General features: G+C 54.6%; 2 protein-coding genes across 2 annotated transcripts in view; one reads left to right on the top strand and one right to left on the bottom strand.

Moving 5' to 3' along the window:
* RNMTL1 (RNA methyltransferase like 1) overlaps positions 1-1,804 on the top strand; it is a 2,213-nt gene extending 409 nt beyond the window's left edge. The window contains exons 2-4 of the mRNA XM_010573953.1: positions 188-444; positions 859-1,026; positions 1,221-1,804. Coding sequence (XP_010572255.1) covers positions 188-444; positions 859-1,026; positions 1,221-1,783 — 988 coding nt within the window. The 3' untranslated portion in view covers positions 1,784-1,804. The remainder of the gene's footprint in view (positions 1-187; positions 445-858; positions 1,027-1,220) is intronic.
* Positions 1,805-4,632: 2,828 nt separating this feature from the next.
* The window catches only part of NXN (nucleoredoxin), a 54,137-nt gene continuing 39,324 nt past the window's right edge, over positions 4,633-19,445 (bottom strand). Inside the window, exons 3-8 of the mRNA XM_010573741.1 lie at positions 18,682-18,815; positions 18,156-18,256; positions 17,504-17,610; positions 10,726-10,905; positions 7,902-8,026; positions 4,633-5,340 (exon numbers count right to left, since the gene is read on the bottom strand). Coding sequence (XP_010572043.1) covers positions 5,158-5,340; positions 7,902-8,026; positions 10,726-10,905; positions 17,504-17,610; positions 18,156-18,256; positions 18,682-18,815 — 830 coding nt within the window. The 3' untranslated portion in view covers positions 4,633-5,157. The remainder of the gene's footprint in view (positions 5,341-7,901; positions 8,027-10,725; positions 10,906-17,503; positions 17,611-18,155; positions 18,257-18,681; positions 18,816-19,445) is intronic.

Here is a 19,445-nt window from a genome sequence, read left to right as displayed (position 1 = left end):
TCTGCAGAATTTGAGGCAAATTCCGACCCTCGGGGGTTTTGGGTAGAGCCTGACACGGCCACGCCAGTTACAGCCGGTCTAAAGATAGCGGGGATGGGGGGGGACACGGACACGACTTCTGAGTGAAATTCTCCAGCAAACGTCAGGCTGAAGGTGGTGGTAGCGTCATGGCCGTTTTCTCCCATTAACTTCTCCCCAGAAAAGTGGTGACTATCGCCAAGTCGAAGAAGTTTCGGGATCATCACGGGAAGGTTCTGCTGGAGGGTCACAGGCTGATCAAGGATGCCCTGGAGGCAGGAGCTGTGCTGCAGACTCTCTTCTTCAGCACCGTGGGGCACCTGAAGGAGCTGCCCGAGGCAGAGCTAAAACGAGCCAACTTAGTTAAGGTGAAATTTGAAGACATTAAGACCTGGTCTGACGTCGTAACTCCTCAGGGGCTTATAGGTAAGTGCCTTGGAAACAGTCACAGCGCTGCTCAAAGAGAAACTTATTTCACACTTAGTAAGTGAATAATGACTCTCTCTTCATAACCTTCCCCTAGACATTCTGGCAGTGTGTCAAGAGTGGCATAATTTGAGAGAATTCCCATTTATTTGGCCTGCTGTGGTAACTGTGAAAGTGGCTCCTAGAGTGCACTGAAGGTGCTAATGCTTGTTTTTAATAGCACGTTGCTCCAGCTCTGCTGGGAAGTAGTTCTCCTTGTCAAGTGACAAACTCTTCTCAAGCTTCTCTTCAGCAGTGCTTTTCCTAATGCTTTCTCCAGCACCTCTTTAGTGAAATTTGGGCCAGCTACATGAGAGACAGGCCTCTCCTTGGGGTGTGTTAGTCAGAAGCCTGTCAGCACTTTTGTCTCCTCAGGGATCTTTTCCAAGCCTGACCATGCCAAGATGTCTTACCCTGCCGCTCAGCTAGCCAGCTCCCTGCCACTGCTCCTCATCTGTGACAATATCAGAGATCCGGGAAACCTGGGGACTATTCTGAGATCTGCAGCAGGAGCAGGCTGTGAGAAAGTGCTGCTCACCAAAGGTAAGGGCCTTTTCCTGGGGAAAAAAAGTTTAGTTTGAGTAATTTGGGGGTAAGGCAGGGAATAAGAGGTGCTTGAAGATGTTGTTCTCAAGAGTTCGTAAGCAGTGCCTGGCACACTGCTGTGGGCAGCAGCTACTGAATCCATCTTTCTCAGAGCTGCTGCACTGTCGCTGTTTTCCTCCCTTCCATCTCAGGCTGTGTGGATCCGTGGGAGCCAAAGGTGCTCCGTGCAGGCATGGGGGCTCACTTCCGTCTGCCCATCATTGCTAACCTGGACTGGGAATCTGTTCCCAGCAACCTTCCTGCCGGCATCCAGGTCTGCGTGGCCGACAACAAAGAGCCAGGTGCTCAGGCTGAGACCACGTCCATGCCAAGGGGAGCTGGCAGGGCTGGCTCTGCTCCTGGCAACCTGAAGGCTCCTGTAAAATCCAAACCCAAGGCTGCTCCTGAGCCCGAGGATGAGGAGGAGGCAGCGGATGTCTGTGTCCCAGAGCTGGCTGTGCAGTATTACTATGAGAACTGGACGCAGACTCCAGTGGCAGTGGTGATCGGCGGGGAGACCCACGGTCTGAGTCCAGACGCGCTTCACCTTGCAGCCAGCACGGGGGGGAAGAGACTGGTCGTTCCTGTGGTGCCAGGTGTGGACAGCTTGAATTCCGCTATCGCTGCTGGCATTGTGCTGTTTGAGGGGAAGAGACAGTTGCTGCGGAGGCACAAGCAAGAAGATGAAAGGCAGAAGTTCCCTGTAGTGGGCTAAACGGCTGAGGTTTGGGTGCTGAAGAAGCATCTCTTCCCTCTGGCACACTGTAGAGTTAATAAAAGAGCGGCTCAGGCTGTTTGGTTTGCAGTAAATGAGTATTAAACAGTCTGGCAGTGTTGGAGCTGTGCCTGGGTGAGTGTGTGACTTCCAGGCAAGCCTGCGGGCACTCCGGCCGCACGGTGATGCTAGTGAGAAGGGAAAGGCCGACGGGTGGGAGCCCTCGCCTTGCCGGCAGCCAGCTCCCTGCTGCCCGGCTTTTCTCACTCTCTCACCCAGCAGATCTGGGGAGGCCTCGGATCCCTCACTGCGGGGTCAGGGCGCAACTGCTGCGGCAGCGTTTGTGCTGGTCCGGCCAGGATGCTGCTGACGGCGTGTGTCCTTCCTCTCAGAGCTCTGGGCTGTGCAGCCTGGCTGCTGCTAGTGGTTTTTGGGGACAGAAAGGCCACATGGCGGCCACCTGAATGGGTCCTGCCTGTGCTTACCCAAACCCCGTGCTCTAACAAGCCATGAGAGCAGCACACCAAACCTTGCCGTGGGTGCCTGCTGCATGCCAGGCTGGCCCTGGGGCTGGTTGCAGTGTGGGGTGTCTGAGCTCCGGCACTCGCAACCATGCCGCTCCCGGGAGACGGTGGGGTTGTCCCCGCACAGCCGCCAGGGCACCACTCGCTCCGGCAGCTGGGCCTCAGCACGGATGAATTATGAATGAGGGAGGGGAAGGATGGAAAAGGAGCTGTTGGTGCTGCCGCTCACTGTGGCCATCCCTTGGAGGGGAATGGGCGCTGGGCCCCAGGGAAGGAGACCCCGGGGCCTGTCTATGCCTCCCCAAGGGCAACAACTCTACCTGTAGCAACCCACCTCTGGATCTGGGACATGCCACGCAGCCCTGGTCACGCTGGAGGCTCCCACCCAGGCTGCACAAGGCTCTCGGCATTGCTGGCAGCTGTGTGTTGATAGATGGCTTCTGCGACAGCGCTGGCTGCCACCCGGCTTGCTGTGCATTTAAAAACGCCTCCTCTGTGCTGGCTGGCAGTCGCACAACCAGCTACTTACCACCAGCCCGCTCTGCTGGCTCTGGTTTCCTGTTACCACGTTGAAATCTGTTATATTGTCTGCTCGAGAAATACCCAGAGATGGAGATTCAGCTCCTTCCATGCCTGAGCCCTCATATCCGAGTGGCATGCAGCACTGCCCAGGCTGGGTGTGTGGTATGTTGTCAGACAGGGGCGTTGCCTCCAGCCTGAAACTGCTCCAGCTGAGCAATTCCATCTCCAGAGCCCAGTTCCAGCTCTGGTCTCATCAAATTGACCCCAAACGACCCAATTCTCAGGCAGAAAATTGATGCCTTGCTCCAGTTCCTACTAGGCAGCTATGGCAGCGCTGAGCTCACGGCCTTGCTGGGAGCCCGAACCACAACGTCTGGAGGAGAATACGGGTTCTCCCTCTCTCACATCAGCCGCTGCTGCATGACCAAATGCTACAGACCCTGCGGTCTTTCAAACCAAAAACCCATCGGGATTGCCCCCAAACCAGCAGGCACCTGCTGAACACAGGCAGCGTGTGCTGGAGGCAACACTGCTGCTCAGCCTCTTCCACCAGCTTAAGTCCAGACCCACGCAGCTCACTGCAGGAGCCCCTAACCCTGTGGTGGAGGGTAGCTCACTGGAAAGGGTTATTTCCTCAAAAATCTCCATGTAAAGGGGATACGAGTTAATTTAGGGTTAATTCAGGGTAGGTTGCTCGCAGCCCTATGCCCAGGGAGGTGCAGCAAGCTGTGGCTCCCAACCCTGCTGTGCTGTTGCCATCACGCTTGGGCCAGCTCCTGCCTTCCCCGGCTCAGGGACCTGCGAGCCGGGCAGCACCGCTGCTCCTCCAACAGCTCACCAGTCAGTTAATCACCATTGAACGCGAAAAACTCTGAAACATACTGTTTCTGCATTGGTGAGCTGTCGGCTTTTTGCAGCTCCTACCAGGGTAGGTTGCTGCAGCAGCGATAAAAGGGATGAGGCCATAATCCCACCATCACTGACTAGCGAGCTGAAAGGGAAAAAAAGCAGTGGCTTCTACAACACCCACTATTCAGCACACGCCTCCGGGGATGCCACCCTCCTGGGGACGCTGGCAGAAACCATCGCAGCCGCTGCCAAACGGCTCCTTCTTGCCTGGGGAAGAGGGGCTGTGCTGGGCACAAACCCGACTTGACCGCAGGACAAGCCAGGCACAGGCAGGGGCTGCGCTAGCCCAGGGGGGGAACGCATGATCCTGGCTCAGCCGCCGCAGCACTGGGAGCTGCCGGCACTGACACCTACCCAGGGGGACTGACTGGGGTCCCGCGCAGGCTCCCTCACCCCAACAGCGGGACGCGGCAATCAGCACCTCTGGGGACGAGGTTATTATAACAGTTTTATTACAAAGTTCCAATCACCATGTACAGTTTTTACAATGTCACTTTTCGGGGGCTCGGCTGTGCTGCTTGGGTTAGGGAGGGATTTTTTTTTTGTTGGGTTTTTTTGGTTATCTTTTAAAGAACAGCACCATTAACGCTGGGTTTGGGACACACCTACAAAAAACAGCTCAACCAACTAACATAGAGGGGAGAGGACAATTCATACCAGAGAGAGGGGCAAGAAGGGATGGGGAGAGCACAAGGGAGAGACGAGAGGGCAGCCCGGTGGTGGTCCTCCTCCTGGCTCAGAGAGGGAGGGAGGGAATACCCACCCATCGCAGGCAGGTGACCCCCCGAAACGCACAGCCAGCACTGCCTAAGGCTGTCGGTGCTTGGGGTGGGAGGTGGGAAACCCACCCGGAAAGGTCTCACCCCCAGGAGGAAGAGCTCGGCTGCACTGTGATCTTTCAGAGGTTGTCAGCAGTTAAGACTTTGTCTTGGCCTCGTCAGGGCACTGGTACTCGGGTGGGAAAGGAAGATGGGCATGGGGCAAATGGGACAGTTTCCTTATTGCTTCCTTGAAGTCATTTAGTCAGCAGGGGTGGTAGGAAAGGAAAAAAGGGGGAGAAGGAGAAGAAAATAGCCCCAAGAACCCCATCCACTGCTTGATGCATACGTTGGGAAGAACACCATGCAAAAAGATTTGCCTGCTAGCTAGTGCCGTGTATAAAATAACAATACGGTAACAGTTCTGGCCTGGTTATTAGAGAGTATATCACCATGAAGCACAAGCGAAGTCTCCAAACGCCAACGACTCCCTGCTGAAAGTGCATCTCAAGGAGTTTGCTTAGGAGAAGGATTCACTGCGTAAAACAAGGCACCACAAGAAGGTTGGATACTGGGTCGGGCGTGAAGACACGCTGGAGAATCCACGAGCGGCGGAAGAGAGACCTAGTTTTAAATAACGTCCGTTGGTGCAGAAGCTCCCTTAGATGGGCTCGGGTTTTAGCTTGTCTGCTAGAAAGTCGCTGACAAAGGCTTCCACGATCTCAGGTGTGATCTCCTCCACATCCATCACATACTTGGCCCGGGCTGACATGTCCAGGATGGTAAGCAAGGGCGCAGCCTCGGGCAGGTTGGTGTAATCCCGCAGGGAGTCGGTCATGTCGTCCTGAAGGCCAAAACGAGAGGGAGAGAGGAGCCATCAGCAGAGCCAGTTTGCTGCTTCCACACTGTGGTCCAGCCCACAAATACCTCCAGAGCGCTTGGGCCTTGCACCAGCATTGCAGGACCGTAAGCGCAGCAGGCAGCACCTGCCTTGCCGCCTGCTCTGCCTGTGGTTTGTGTCAAAACCAAACTGGACTGATTTATCCCAGGCTGGGATGGGACCACACACTCCTCCAACCCTTTCCGAACAGGGCACAGCTCCCAGCACCCCCAGACCTGCCACCCTGGGCCACCCTGGAGTCTCTAGGGCAGGAGTTGGGGGCAATGCGGGGGGTCACCAGCCCTCTACCAGGACAACCACGGCCTCACCGCTCACCAGGGGCGGATGCTGAAGGGACCCAGGGGCACACCTGGAGCAAACCAGGTCCAAAACAGGAATGGGACGAAGACCTGTGCTTTTGAGCCAACGCCGAGACCCCACTGGCATGTCCAAGCATCTGAGGGCATGCACAAAAGCCGCAGGGCTCCCTAGCAGCAGGCTGGTTGCAGCGGGAGCAGGCTGCCCTCCCTTCAGCCAGGCACAGCACAGCTCTAAGGCAAAGGAAAGAATTTGTCTCTGCCAAGGCTGTGCAATGCAGAAGCCGGCACCGGGGCAATTCATCCCCTGCTCCCAGCCAAGCCCGCAATGTGCAGCAGCCGAAACGGGGCGTTGCTCCGAGCCCCTTTCCAGGGGCAGTAATAGAAATCAATCAATCTGGTGAGCGGCTGGTGGCTCTGCAGCACGTGGCGGCAGCCGGCAGGGTAACTCCTGTCGCGCCTCCCCTTCCATTGCAGGGGTTTCTGGCGCAGCCGGACCACGTGGCGGGGAAGGGCGAGCGGGGCTGGGGCGCTCGGCCACCCCCTACCCTTCCCACCTCCCAGCCAAGGTGTCGGGACGCTTCGTCCTTTATCGGATTGCCACAAAGGGACCAAAAATCGTTTTTAATAAATGCAAAACCGGCCCAGACGGCACTGGGAGAGGAATGGGAGGCGCCTGCTCCGGCCGTGGCCGGGTTGCTTTGTGCATGGGGGCCAGCAGAGACCCAGGGCCAGCGCTCCCGGCTATTGAGGTGACGGATGAATGGGACGTGCCGGACGCTCCCCATTCTTCGGCCCGGCTGCCGCAGGGACGTCGGGAACTGGATGAATAGCGGCAATGTTTCAGCTACAGCCAGCGAGCGGGAGGAAAACGCTTTGCAGGCTCTGGGGGAGGGGGGCAGGTCCTGGACCCTCCCAAAATAGCCTTTCCAACAAGGGGCTTATTCAGGGGCACGGGGCTGAGCTGGGATGCTTGGAGACCCGTTATGGCGGTGGGAACGGGAGCGCCTGCCCGGAGGGGGCCGACGGGGCTGTGGGAGGCAGTGGCAGGGGCTTGCCTGGCAGGGGGGGCCAGGGTGCGGCAGTGGGGACCCTTTTGTGCGCAGGGCGGCTCCGGAGGGCCCCGCTCACGGCACACTGCGGCTGTGACGTGAGCGTGGAGGGACGGAGCAGGCGCACGGCCGCACAGCGGCTGCCACCTGCCCAGGCCCTGAGCAGCACCTCGGGAGGGGAACTGCAGGCCTGGGGAGGGGCGGGAGCTTTTTTGACCCTTACGCAAAAGCTCCCTCGTTTGCAAACCTGCAGCAGGGCAAAGTGGCTGCGTGGGGGAAAGGGAGGCCAGAAGCCCCATTTCCGCATTTCCCATTTTCTCCAGCAGATCCCTGGCTCTAAGCACTGCAGCCTGCCCATGCCCCAAATACCAGCCCAGTCACCAACAGTGTGGCCAGCTCAGGAGACAGCCCTCGTTTACAGGGTGACATGCCCAGCCCAGCCCCAGGGCAGGGCAGAGTGGAGCTGGGATGCTGGTGCTGCGGCCAGCAGCTGGAGCAAAGCCCCGTGTCGCCCTGCTGCTCCCCGAGTGGCCCCTGCCCGCTTCCCAGGGGTGGTTTTGTCCAGCATCACCCGCACAGCACAGAAACAGGCCCAGCCAGCAGGATCAGGGCTGCCTCCTGCATGTACCTCTTAAGGAAGAGGCTGGAGCTCTGGTCCCTGCCCTCCTCCTGGCGTGGGAAGGCAGGTAGCAGCACTTCAGCAAGGACAGCAGCGCCGGCTGGGCCAGGCTGAAAGCCAAACCCTGGCTCCTCTCCCTCTGCCCAGCCAGCTTTCCTGCCTGCAGAGCCTCAGGGTTCGAGGGGGCAGTGGGCAGTGCAGTGTGGGGCTGGCAGCCCCAGTGTGGCGGCTCCCGCTCCCTCCTACCTCCTCCAGCCCCGCTCTGCCCGTCCCCAGCAGCTCCCTCACCTGCCATCAGGCTTTTCCACCTCTGAGCAAACGTGGCTGGGACCCCTTTGCCAGAAGTAATATCCAGCAACAAGAGCAGGGGACTGAGCCAGAACTCAGGTCTGGTTTTGCTCCAGGGTCCCTGACTAGCTGCAGTAGCTCTGTGCCTCAGTTTACCCACCTGAATAATGGTAACAGCGGTAGCCAACCCAGCTCAGTCCTCGTACAAAGACACAGCAGGATGCAGCCCTGTGCTCTCTTCCCGCTTACCTCGCCCGCCACGAAGAAGAGCAACGGTGCCTCCTCCTCTTTGGCTTTGTACTTGGCGATGATTTTTTCAGCTATGGGCTGAATCAGTTGTTTTGCTGCCTCCGACTCTCCGTCATCCTCTGAATCTGCAGGGCACAGAGGTGGGGAGACAAAACAAAAGAGGCAAGGCAAAAAGGAGGTTAGGATCAAACAGATGGAAAGTGGCTGGGTGCTGGTAGCTCTATCCCACAGCACCACCACGCAGGAAACCGGAGCCCGGATGCGCAGCGCAAACTTCAAAGCCGCACGGCTCTGTAGCAATTAGGGAGCAGCTGAAATGTGCTTTTCATGTGAGACAGGGAAACACGTAACAGAAGAGCAGCTCCTGCTCCCCAAATACTTCACTGCTGACTCCCTGGTGCTGTTGCTGATGCGCAGGGACAAACAGGCGCAAAAAAGCCGCTTTGCAGTTTGAGAAGTGTCGGCATGTTTTGAAGACCAAACGAGCGCACTGATCTGAGGCTGCCTGCCACCCCTGCCCGCCACCCACCATCCCTCCGCCTTGGGACGGCTGCTCAGCAGCTTTTCTGCTCGAGTCTCCACGGCAGCAGCACTGTGAAGGCAGCTTTGATTTGACAGAGGTAGAGTAGAAAGAGATGGCAACATCAATCAAACGCCAGCCACCACTGAAGTTCAAATACTGAGCTGGAAAGAGGAGAGACTGCGTCCTTGAGCAGCATCAAGATGAAACGATTTCAATTCGGGGACAACTTTTAACATTTTAAAAAAAAAAAAAAAAAAAAAAAAAAGTAAGAAGGCAGAAGAGAGGGCCCTGGTCTCCAGGTCGCATGCAGCTCCTGCAGCTCTCGTGGTCCCTGATGTAACCACCCAGCATGACCAGTCCAGCCCCAGGCTGGGACAGGCAAACCCAAAGCACTCTCTGCCCTCACTCCACATTTCCCTGCCCTCCTCTCTGGCTTCTTCAACCAAAGCAGGGGATGCCAGAGACACTGCATGCTGCATTTTGGGGTCTGTGCTGCGTGCATGACAGTGATAAATACATAGATTTGTGGGGTGTCTGCAGGGATTGATTCTTCTACAAACAACCGCTGCTGGCAGTACTCCAGGCAGCCCTGCACACTCTGGCTAACCTAGCCCTAAACTCTCCAGGGGCGGATGTAGAGCGGTTGGGATTTATTCACAACCAGCTCTTGCTAAGGCTGCTTTCTTCTGTAGCTGCCTTCTCTTGGGGGTGCTGCTGCCTGCACGGCACAGGCACTAGTCTGCTGGAGGGGGTCTCCCAGCAGGACGTGAGCTGACCAGGAGCCCCCGTCCCCAGCGCCTGCCTCGGTGCAGCACCAGCTTCATCTCCACCCCAGCACATCGCTGGCAGGTTTCAGCGAGGCTGCACATCCCCTCAGCAACAAGCGAGAGCCCCAGCCGCCAGCCGGAGAACACTGTTTGCAGCAAGGTGATAGAAAAACTTTGCTCAGAGCAAGATAAAAATAATTCTTTCCAGAGGCCTGCAGCGCCAGCCCCAATCAATCACGCTCAGCGTGGCCAGCCGGTCGTCCCCACACGAGGAGAGTATTTTTGGCTCTGTGCTCACATCCCCTGCTGGGCTATGCTGAATAAATAATCAGGGTCAAAAGGAAATCTGAAAGGGAAGAAGGGAAAGAGTGAGAGCCATGTTATCAGCGCTGCAGAGAAGGGTGTGCTGCTCACAAAGGGCATGCGAGGAAGCGGGACACGAGCCCTGCCCTGGGCCAGGCCCCTCGCACAACACCGGCAGGCTCGGGACAAGGCGGGCTTCTTCAGCAAACCCCCACTGCAGCTCCACAGAGCGCTCAAGGGACAGCCACGCTCCCCTGGAGAGCCCAGGACCCCTCGGCTCGCTCCCCAGGATGCTGTATGCACCCCTCCACCCTCCTCCCCAGCCCTGCTGGGGCTCAGCCTGCAGCACAGCTCATCCCAGCCATGGCCCTCGCCTGATTTAACCGTCTGTCGCTGGCAGAGGAGCGATGAGGAACGAGCCAGCTGTGCTTCAGATGAGCTCTAGGGCTGTTTCCAACTGCAGCAGAGCTTCACATGTGGGTTAGCAGTGGAAAAGGGACGGGAACTTTGGGTAAAAGCCTGCCCTGTCCGGCAGCCAGTGCCCCACAGGCGGAATACCCAAGGACCAGCAGAGCACAAAAGAGGCTCCTCTGACTGTCATGGCCCCGCTCAGCCCAGGGATTCAAGCCCTGAGCTGTAGTTTCCAGCACAGAGCTGTAATCCCTCCCAGAGGCACTTCCTCTGCCTCCTCCGGAACATCACACGTGCCTGAAGTCCCTGCTTCAGAAAGGTTTTTCCCATCTCCACCACCACTGGCTGTGACAGTGTATTTCTCATACTCCCCAACACCTAATTAGCATTCCTCTCCACAGCCGCCACTAAAGCATCTTTGATATGACAGCTTCTCTCCACTGCAAATCGCTACTCCATTGCATCCCTCAGGTCGCTGGGTGGGTGCTACAGGAGACCCATGGGCACGGACAGGCTCTGGCAAACCCCTGCGAGCTGCAGCAGCCCATTTCTCTGGTACAGGCAAGGCTCCAAGTCTGTCAGCCCCCTTGAATCCCTTGAGGGGACTCCATGGGGAACTCTCTCTCCTCATAGCCTCTCCGGACACGTGAGCATGTAGCACTGCTCTCCGTGATGGAAACGGGTTGATGTCCCTTTCCACGGACACTGTCACCATCAGAGGCAGGTTCTCAGCCCTGTGGCCAGCTCTAGCTGAGCTGGCAGGTAGCCCAGCCCCCTTCCCAAGCACAGGCTCTGCTTTCGAAGCAGTGATGCTCCATACCTACAAAGAGAACGAGGCAGGGGCCCTCATTCAGCTGCACAGCGTTGGAGTCCGTCAGCTCCAGCACAGGCTTGGGGTGCCAGGGGAACTCGCGGCATTCGACATCATTCAGCACCTCCACTCGTCCCTGCCGCGTGATCACGTCTCCCTTGGAGTCCAGGACGATGAGAGTCGGGATGCCTGCGATGGAATTAAAACAGGGGGGATCAGCCAAAGCGTGAAATGGCCAGTGACAGGGTGTGGGGAGAAAGGCCTTTTCCTATCGCCTCTGGCTCTGGCAGGAGCCCAGCGAGCATGCTGCCTCTCCACAGCTTGTGCATGGTGTGAGAATCAGGGTCCCAATGTTTCCGTCCTAGCAGAGCACTGTAATTCAGCAGGCAGAGCAGGAAGCTGACAGACAGCCTCTGGCATTGCCTGCCTTTCCCTGCCTGAGTGCAGGCAGGGGTCACCGCTGTCTGACACCGATGCTCCTGGATGCAAACCCCATCATACTGCGCAGAGACCCTCATTGCAAGCTCCCTCTTGCAAAGTGCCAGACAGACGTGCCTGCTACGTGTGAGGCAGAGCGGCGCTGCCCCACAGGCACCACCGCCCCGGTGCTGAGACGTGGCTGCCGCTGGAAGAGCCCGGTCCCCGGTTTGCAGGAACACATGCAAACCTTTTTGCAGGGTGGACCGCAGGCAACGGCAGCCAGGAAGCAGGGTGTGTTCCTTCCCAGAAGTAACGCCATATATTTTAGCAGCCACAAACTCCTCCATGAACCCCCACACCCCTTCAGCACTTGGCGCTAATTGCCCAGCCATTTCCAGAGTGCAGGGATGCGTCTGATGAGTCATAAACATTATTACCTGGTTCAGACATGGTTTCACACCACCCGAGCCTGGCAAGGCACCCGACACTGCTGGAGGAAGAAAGGCCCCTGGACTGAGCGGCAGCTGCACAGCACTAACCACGGTGATTTAGTGTTCAGGGGCATGGATCACCCCTGGGAATACCCAATACCCACACCTCTGCAAGTAGAGATAGAACAGGATCATACTGATCGTATGCATTAACACTAGCAGACTTTGCCACATGGCTAAATCACACACAAATGAACGTGGCACCCACCTCACTCAGCCGCTGCTCTCACAGCGGTCTGGCAGTGGCTGCGGTGCAGGATCCTGCCACCGAGGCCGCCCTCCACACCCACCTGCCAGTTTCCAAATCCTACTGGACCAAACCACAGCTATAAGGAATAATACTCTGGCAGAGCAACCCTGCCCTCGGCCACCCCGGGATACCCTCAAGGAACCCAGTGGACTGCTGTGCCGAGAGGCTGGGATGGATACAGGTCCGGCTCTGTTGGGGAACAGCACGTGGGGAAGAGCAGACTCCCTTGCACGCCTGTGCTGGCTCATGGATCTTGTGCATGAAACCATCTTTGTTTCCCCAGCTGTGGCCTGGAGCTGCTTGTTACTGAGCACAACACACCTCTGCCAGCCCTGGCACAGCACTGAGCAGGCACCCTCCTGCCTGCAGGATGGAGGTCCTGGGTTATTTCTTTCTGCAGTTCGGACCCTTGGGAAAGGGAGGAACACATCCATTTTGCTTCATTTTGGGGAAAAAAATAAACCAAGAGATAATCAGTTAAATATGTCCCTCTACACGAAGACGGACAGTACAGATCTGCCACAACACATCCCTCCCACAACTAACAAAGCTGTGCAGGAACGTCTAGGGTCTACTGGATTGTGGCACTGGGCAGGACAAGGCTCAGGGGACATCTGATGAGGTTCTGGCCCTTGGGACAAAGCAGCATTTTGCCCTGAGCTATGGGGCTGAAAATCCCTGTCATAAAGCAGAAGCCTTTATAAGGGAGGCAAACACACTTGCAGAAGAGATTTAGCACAAGTCACCTATTCAAATGCGGCTGGGCTGGCAGTGTGGCAGGGTGGACACCAGCTGGTGACCGTCCCATCTGATAAGGTACTGACAAAGGCTTTCCGGCCACAAAACCGTCACAGGCGAGTCAACGGGAGCAGCTCGTGTTGGTGACTTCAGCTGGAAAGCACACCATTCCTCTCTCATCAAGGAAACAAAGAAACATCCCACAAGGAAGGAAGAGGGGAGAGTTTGGAATCAGGCCCCAAGAGACGAGTGAAATGACCAGTGTTAGTGTCAGGCGCTGCTCTCTGCTTCTCATCACCTAGGCTTCTATCTGCTCACTATCCAGCATCTCCTCCTTCACCCAGCAACATCCCCCAAACCACAATCGGCAAACTAAGGAAACTCAAATTCTCCTCATCCAAAGGTTCATTTTAAAGCTCGTTCGTTAGAAATACCCTGCAGAGCCATTCTCTGAGCAGGGGGGACTCAGCATGCTTGACCCTGCCAGACTCCTGGCACTGTGCTCCCATGTTTGTACAACAGTGGGTTACTCACAAGCCCTCTGAATTCTAGGCATTTCTCTAGGAAATACACAGCCATCTGTCTGTCCCACGCCTGCCTGCAGGTCCAGGCGAGCGGCCGCATTCTCCTCATTCCAGCCCAGCAGCGTCGCTCGCATTCCTGCCAGTGCGCTGGGGCTGCGAGCACCAGGCTGGTGCAAGAGCAGCAGCGCAGGAACGCGCCCAATGGCTAGGCTTGCAAATCCTAAGGGTATGTTAAGAAAACCATTTTGTATCACAAAAAGGCTTATTCATTACCTGCTGGTATTCAAAATAGCTCTAGGGCAGGGATGGGTTAAACAGACTGGAAGGAATTGGGAAATCTCACTCTGGCCCTGCCCTTCAAGGCACAAAGTTCTACTGAAGCCAAGAGAAGCACACGGTGATCAGCATCTCACATGATTCGGATCTTTATCATTTACAATTCCCAACTCCCCTGTCCCAAATGCCTGCTCTTCCATCCTCTCCAGACCTGCATTATACATGGGGAACGGGCTAGAAATGTGGGTTCAGCTCGGCACCGAGTCACCAGTCAGCCTGAACAATGCAGCATACCAAGGCAAAGATTTCAAATCAGCTTTGCTGATCTTGGAAAATTAAGGGCCCAATTTAGACACAGATCCTTGTGAGTGTGATCCCACAGCTATCAGGGACTTCACTAGTCGAAGCATTCTGACTTTAACCGATTTGCGTATGTGGACACACCCCCCCCAAAGCACCCAGCCACTAAAACCTCCGACTGCAAATACAATACTGACTCAGAAAACAAAGAGTCTTTAAGATAAATCATCCTGGAAATGCAAGTAATGCATCAGAAAACTTGGGGCTGGGTTTTCAGACTGTTAGGAGGTGTGTGACATGCGCTGGGTCAATCTCTGCACCTTTTACCCTGCATCAGAAGTTTCTCCCCAGCCAGGAAGCTCTGGTTTCCTTTCTGGACCCACCTGGTGAAGGCTGAGGCCACTGTAAGCCATCTCCTCCTAGTCCTGAGCATCGTTGCTTTGTCTCCTCGGCTCCTTCCTGCACATCCCTGGCTGGGTCCCTAGGGTCCGGACACAGCCTTACCAGGCTCACGGTGGCATCCCATAGGACCAGCCTTATCTTCCCAGGAGAACCCTGCTACTGCTCCCCTAGCAAACACGTCCTCTTTGCCCGGGATACAGACCAGCAGGACCAGGGGAACCGTGCTTAACTTTATTCACACCTGCTAACCCCAATACTTCCCCCTGGTGTCCCCCCCTGCTCATCCCAGCCACTATTTGTTATTTTAGTGTCTTTTGGGGGCTTTGGTAATTGCCATGAGTCATAACACCAGAATTTACTTATCAAGAAGAATCACAGATCAGACACTGCAATGAATATTGTATAAGCTTAGATGAGAATTAGCATAGACGGGCTCAGTTTGATTTTATGCGTTAGAAAATGGATTTGGTTCCCACGGGGCTAGCATTTTATGAGAACACAGGGGCCAAATGATTTTTTACCGAACCTGGCAATACATTTACTTATTTATATATTAAAACCCATATCTGACATGGAAATCTCATCTGCATTAATTCTGTTGTGTGAGTAATCAAAATCAACGTGAAGCAAACACTCAGAATACACCAACCGCAGGACAGGTGGTGGGTTTTATTGCTGTTTTTTCACCTTTTCAGAAGAAAGCTCCAGAAGTCTGGTACAAGGAACCTCCCATAACAGTGACTTCCAGGCTTCTCCCACCAGCTGGGCTGCGAGGGTGACCTGTGGGCGTCTGGGCTAAAGCATGGGGCAGGGGGAAACAACAGGTTTTTGAAAGTTCCCCCAAGGGACTGCAAATCCCAAAGAGACAGCACGGAGTCCATAGGGAATATTGAGGAACCCGAAAGGTCTCATAAGATACACAACAACAAGGGGCAATTCCTATCAAAGCATAAAATTTATCACTGCTCCCCATCCCACTGCAAGAAGAGCTAACGTCAGGGGATTTCACCTAAGGCAGGACCACGCAGATAGGGAGCTGCCCGCACAACAGAGAATTATTTCTAAGCAGCCACGACACAAGAAAATGACTCTTTCTCAAGATAGTGCTGCACCCAGAAGCAATTTAATATAGGTGGGTACGGTACAGCCTACTGACTGCACATGGGTTATGAATAGAGGCATTCAAGTAAACCCAAATAAAGGCCAATAACTCAACTTATATTTTATACTGAGTTTTTGAATGCTGTAGGGGCCAACACAGGACTAAAACAACAAGAGATTTGACTCTTTTGCTGCTTTCTACCACTCAGGAACTTAAAGCAGTCAGGGAAGACAAGCTCTTCTGTTGTTTCAGCTCCCGGCCTTACAAAATCCAGCGGAAAAACCGCCCCACGTGCATGCTGTGCTCATAACCCAAGGCACCACCAGGATAGTAACCTGGACACTGAACAGGCTACATGCTCTTGCTGGTGCATAGGTGCAGCTCCAAAGGGGACTTTGAAGATACTTGGCAGCCTCAGAGCCATGCATCTGGGGAAAGGCAGATGAGATTACATGGATCTGATTTTTTGTTTAGGTGGAATAACCACGAGTGGTGATGAGCTAAGTCCACAGTATCTAGCTCTGTTTGCAGAAAGCTTTTGCTACAGCCAGTGCGGCAGCCTGCTTCGAAAGCCTGACTGCAAATCTCAAAGTTGACAGGGAGGATCCCAAACTGCTGCCTGTGCAGGGATCAACAACAACCCGGAGCCCCTGGGAGCAGCACGAGGGTTCACCTTCAGCCCTCTCCCTTGCCTCCTGGTGCCCCGGCACCCCCCTGCAGCACCCTGTTCCACCCCAGACCGCAGTGGGGAAACAGAGCCCAGCCCAGCCTTGCAAAGCCTGTAGAGAGCCTGGGCGGGAAGGGAGGTGGGACGGCAATGCCTCCTGCAGAGGGTGCAAATCAGCCTGGCTCCACATTTCAACGCCACTTTGTGGGACCACAGTTCATCCTTGCAGAGAGGTTCCCACTTTACAGGAAAACCATGATAGATAAGCAGAAAGGTTTGCACTCAAACATGCCCAAATCCCAGGGTCAGCATCCCTGGGAGAGCAGCTGATATGCAGGGGTAATATGGGAGCTTCCCTGGCAGAGGAAGGGGTCAGGGCGCAGGGGAACAGCAAATATTTACATTTTCAGGTCAGCACACAATGAAGAGAGACATTTAAGGACCCAGCGGCTCAAGTCAGAGGGAAAGCTGTTGTCACTGTTTCCCTGGCTACAGCATGCCTGGTGCTCAAGTATCCATGCTTGGACACCTTATTTACAGAAAGTCCCAGTGAAACTGGCAGCAGTCCTGCAGTGCTCAGCCGAAACCGGCACTGGAGAGGTTTGTGAGCAGGCTGGGGAAAAGATGGATGAATTTGGAAAGCTCTTGCCTCATGGGAAGGTAATTAAGCAGCAAACTGACGGCTACCTAAAGCAGGCAAATGGTTATTCTTGGTTTAAGGTCAGGGAACAGAGCTGAGCGACAGCACCTGAGCTCCACCCCAGGAGGAGTGTTCAGAGAGGACCCCAAGGAGGGATTATTTCTCCTGCCACTCTCCCCAGGCCCTTGGCCACCTTTGGCAACACTCCTCCTCCCCTGCAGATTGCGTTAACCCTCTGCCAGCCTGTGCCCACCTCACCAATGCTGCATGGAAATGGATAAGAAAGCAAGACCCTTTAACCACAGGGAGAAACTATATGTACATACAGAAGACCTCCTTGCGAGCTAGTCACCTTGCACGTCTCTATGCTGCAGTTTGTCCCCTGCAGGAATGAGGTGCCAGTCCCCAGGAGGGCTGCTGTGAGCTTTTATCGTCTTCGTGACTCTTTAAAGCCACCCAGACAGACCGAGTCTCTCCCCTGCCCCTCCGAGCAGCCAGGGCTGCTGGAATTCCGGCACTGGCATGTACAGTAAAAGCAAAGCCATGGTTTACATCAAACACGCACTCTTCTGTAATTCATGTCACTAACATAAACCAGATGCCATCTTCCCCAGCCTCTGCAGAGAACGATGGCCTGCCTTTGCGTTACATAAAACAGCAAGAAAATGAAATTTAAACCTTCAAGAAAAAGCAAAATAAATAAATCAGTAATTAGGCAAAAAACATCCAAGCCAAAAACAGCTTCCAAGTTTCCAGGAAGAATTAGGTTGTTTATGGAAGTCCTGTTTCAACTAACAGCCTGCCTGGCAGGTGGTAGGAATGTGAGTTTGTGGAGAGCAGAAACATGAAGCGGCTCTGCCTGGGGCACTGTGCTTTGCTTTGCTGTTTTCTTGTTTTAGTTAAACAAGAGGAGACATTACAAATATTCAACAAAAGGAGCAGAAAGGAGAGCTGTGCATCAGTGTGGCCTTTCCTACCTTGTATGCCATAGAGGCGATTCAGGCGCGACCGTCTGGCCTCGTCGGCGTACGGCACAGCTACCCAGGGCATCTCACTGAAATATTGCTTGAAGGAGTCCTCTGACCTGTGCAAAGGGAACAGGGCATGGGATCCAGAGTGCAGCCCCTCTGCCTGCCAGGCTCCTTCCTCTTCTTCTCATTAAAAAACTGGCCTACAAAGCCCTTTACCCCTTCCACCAAAGCCCATCAGTAACGGCTGCTGGCAGACACAACCCGGGAAGGACAAATTTCACGTCGTCAGTCCCTCAAGAAGGGGTCCACGGTGCATTTTTTCCCAACATTTCAAACTCGCTGGGGCATCTGAATGCCAACCCCTGGCAAAAGCAGCAGCTCAAATATCTTTCAAACCTCAGACCCACAAGCCACAAAGCGAAACACAGAGCTGCTGCATGGACAGAGCCTGCTCTCAGCCCATCACTGCCCTCGCTAACCCCCTTTGCACTTTGCCAGTGGGCAGAGGGCAAAGGATTCGGGGCAGCCTTTGTGATACCAGAGCCAACCTGCTCTACCCCAAATCAAATTTCCTCCTCAAATCAAATCCATAATGCTCAGAGCTTCCCAGCTTGGGGGTAGCCATCTTTGCCTGCAGAGCGCGTTAGCACTTCCTTACCTGTCTGCACTAACGAAGAGTATTTCAAACTTCTGGCCTGCCTCCTTGATCTTCCGGTAGGACTCCACCAGGACCCTTGTGAGGCTTCGGCACGGCGGGCACTGCAAAACACAACACATGCATAAGGACATCGTCTCCTCTACAGGGGCAGACCCCCACCCAGCAGGTCCAGATGATCTAGTGACCATGAAAAGACAGATGTGACTTCATCTTTGCTGGAATGCTGGGCAGCAGCCCTGAATGTGGCTGGGGCTTATGGCCCATACGTTGCCAACAAAACCGCTTGAATTTTTTAAATCTGACTATTCTTCCCCTTCTAAAGGGCCAGCTGAGGATGACAGGCCACTGCAATGCTGCAGCTTCTTCCAGAATGACTGGAGCATCTCAACTGCCTCAACACCAGCCAGTCCAAGGTCTTTACTCTCCCTCAGAGCTCTGCAGCAAGAGCCACAGGGGGAACGCCAGAGCACCCCCAAGCTCACTGCTTTGCAGTGAGTAGATGCTCTGCAAAGCATCTACTACTCACCCAGTGTGCAGAGAAATAGACCCCAACGTGCGAGCCCTCCAGGGCATTGCTGTCTAGTGTCTGGCCGTTGTTCCTTAGCAGAGGCCCAGCAACAACTTCACTAAAGGGTTTTGGCCCCCAGGGGAACTCCAGACCTGGAGAGATCGGGACAGGGCCAGAAAGAAGACACAAAACAGCAAGATGCACACGCAGCATTTACAGTTTCAAAAAGTTCCACCAGAAAAACCCATCCCACCTTCTCTTCTGCAAATATATGCAGGAGCCGCGGAAGCCAAGCTCCGCACTGGAACCAGGGCCACCTCTTTTTCTCCAGGCAGGCTGCACCATCGCTTGAGTCGCAGCACCTTCAGCTTGATGAAGCCTGCTCTGGTTTTGTGCCTGATGAGGTATCTTTTTCTTATCAACAGCGTTTATTTTAACAACAGAGGGCAAGGTGGTATGTGCTCAGGAATGCAGTCAGACTATTTGCCTTATACTGATACTAACCATATATTTTTTTATATATACACATATACTTATTTATTTATAAAACCTTATATATATATATATATGTAAAAGATGGAGGGTTTATATATATACACAAACATATATATAAAAAACCTATATATAAACTAAACTTACGCTAACCCTCTGCACCCCAAAGCAAGCATGTGTGCGTACACAAAAACACATGCTCTGAATCATCTGCTGCCAGCTCCCAGAGCAATCAATCTATGTATTCAGCCAGAGAGGAGGAAACATCACAGATGGCTCAGGCCACAACG

This window comes from Haliaeetus leucocephalus, unplaced genomic scaffold (genome assembly GCF_000737465.1).
Source record: "Haliaeetus leucocephalus isolate CR32 unplaced genomic scaffold, Haliaeetus_leucocephalus-4.0 Scaffold395, whole genome shotgun sequence".
Taxonomy (NCBI): domain Eukaryota; kingdom Metazoa; phylum Chordata; class Aves; order Accipitriformes; family Accipitridae; genus Haliaeetus; species Haliaeetus leucocephalus.
The sequence above is the reverse complement of the archived record's forward strand: the minus strand, read 5'-3'. Positions and strand labels throughout refer to the sequence as shown.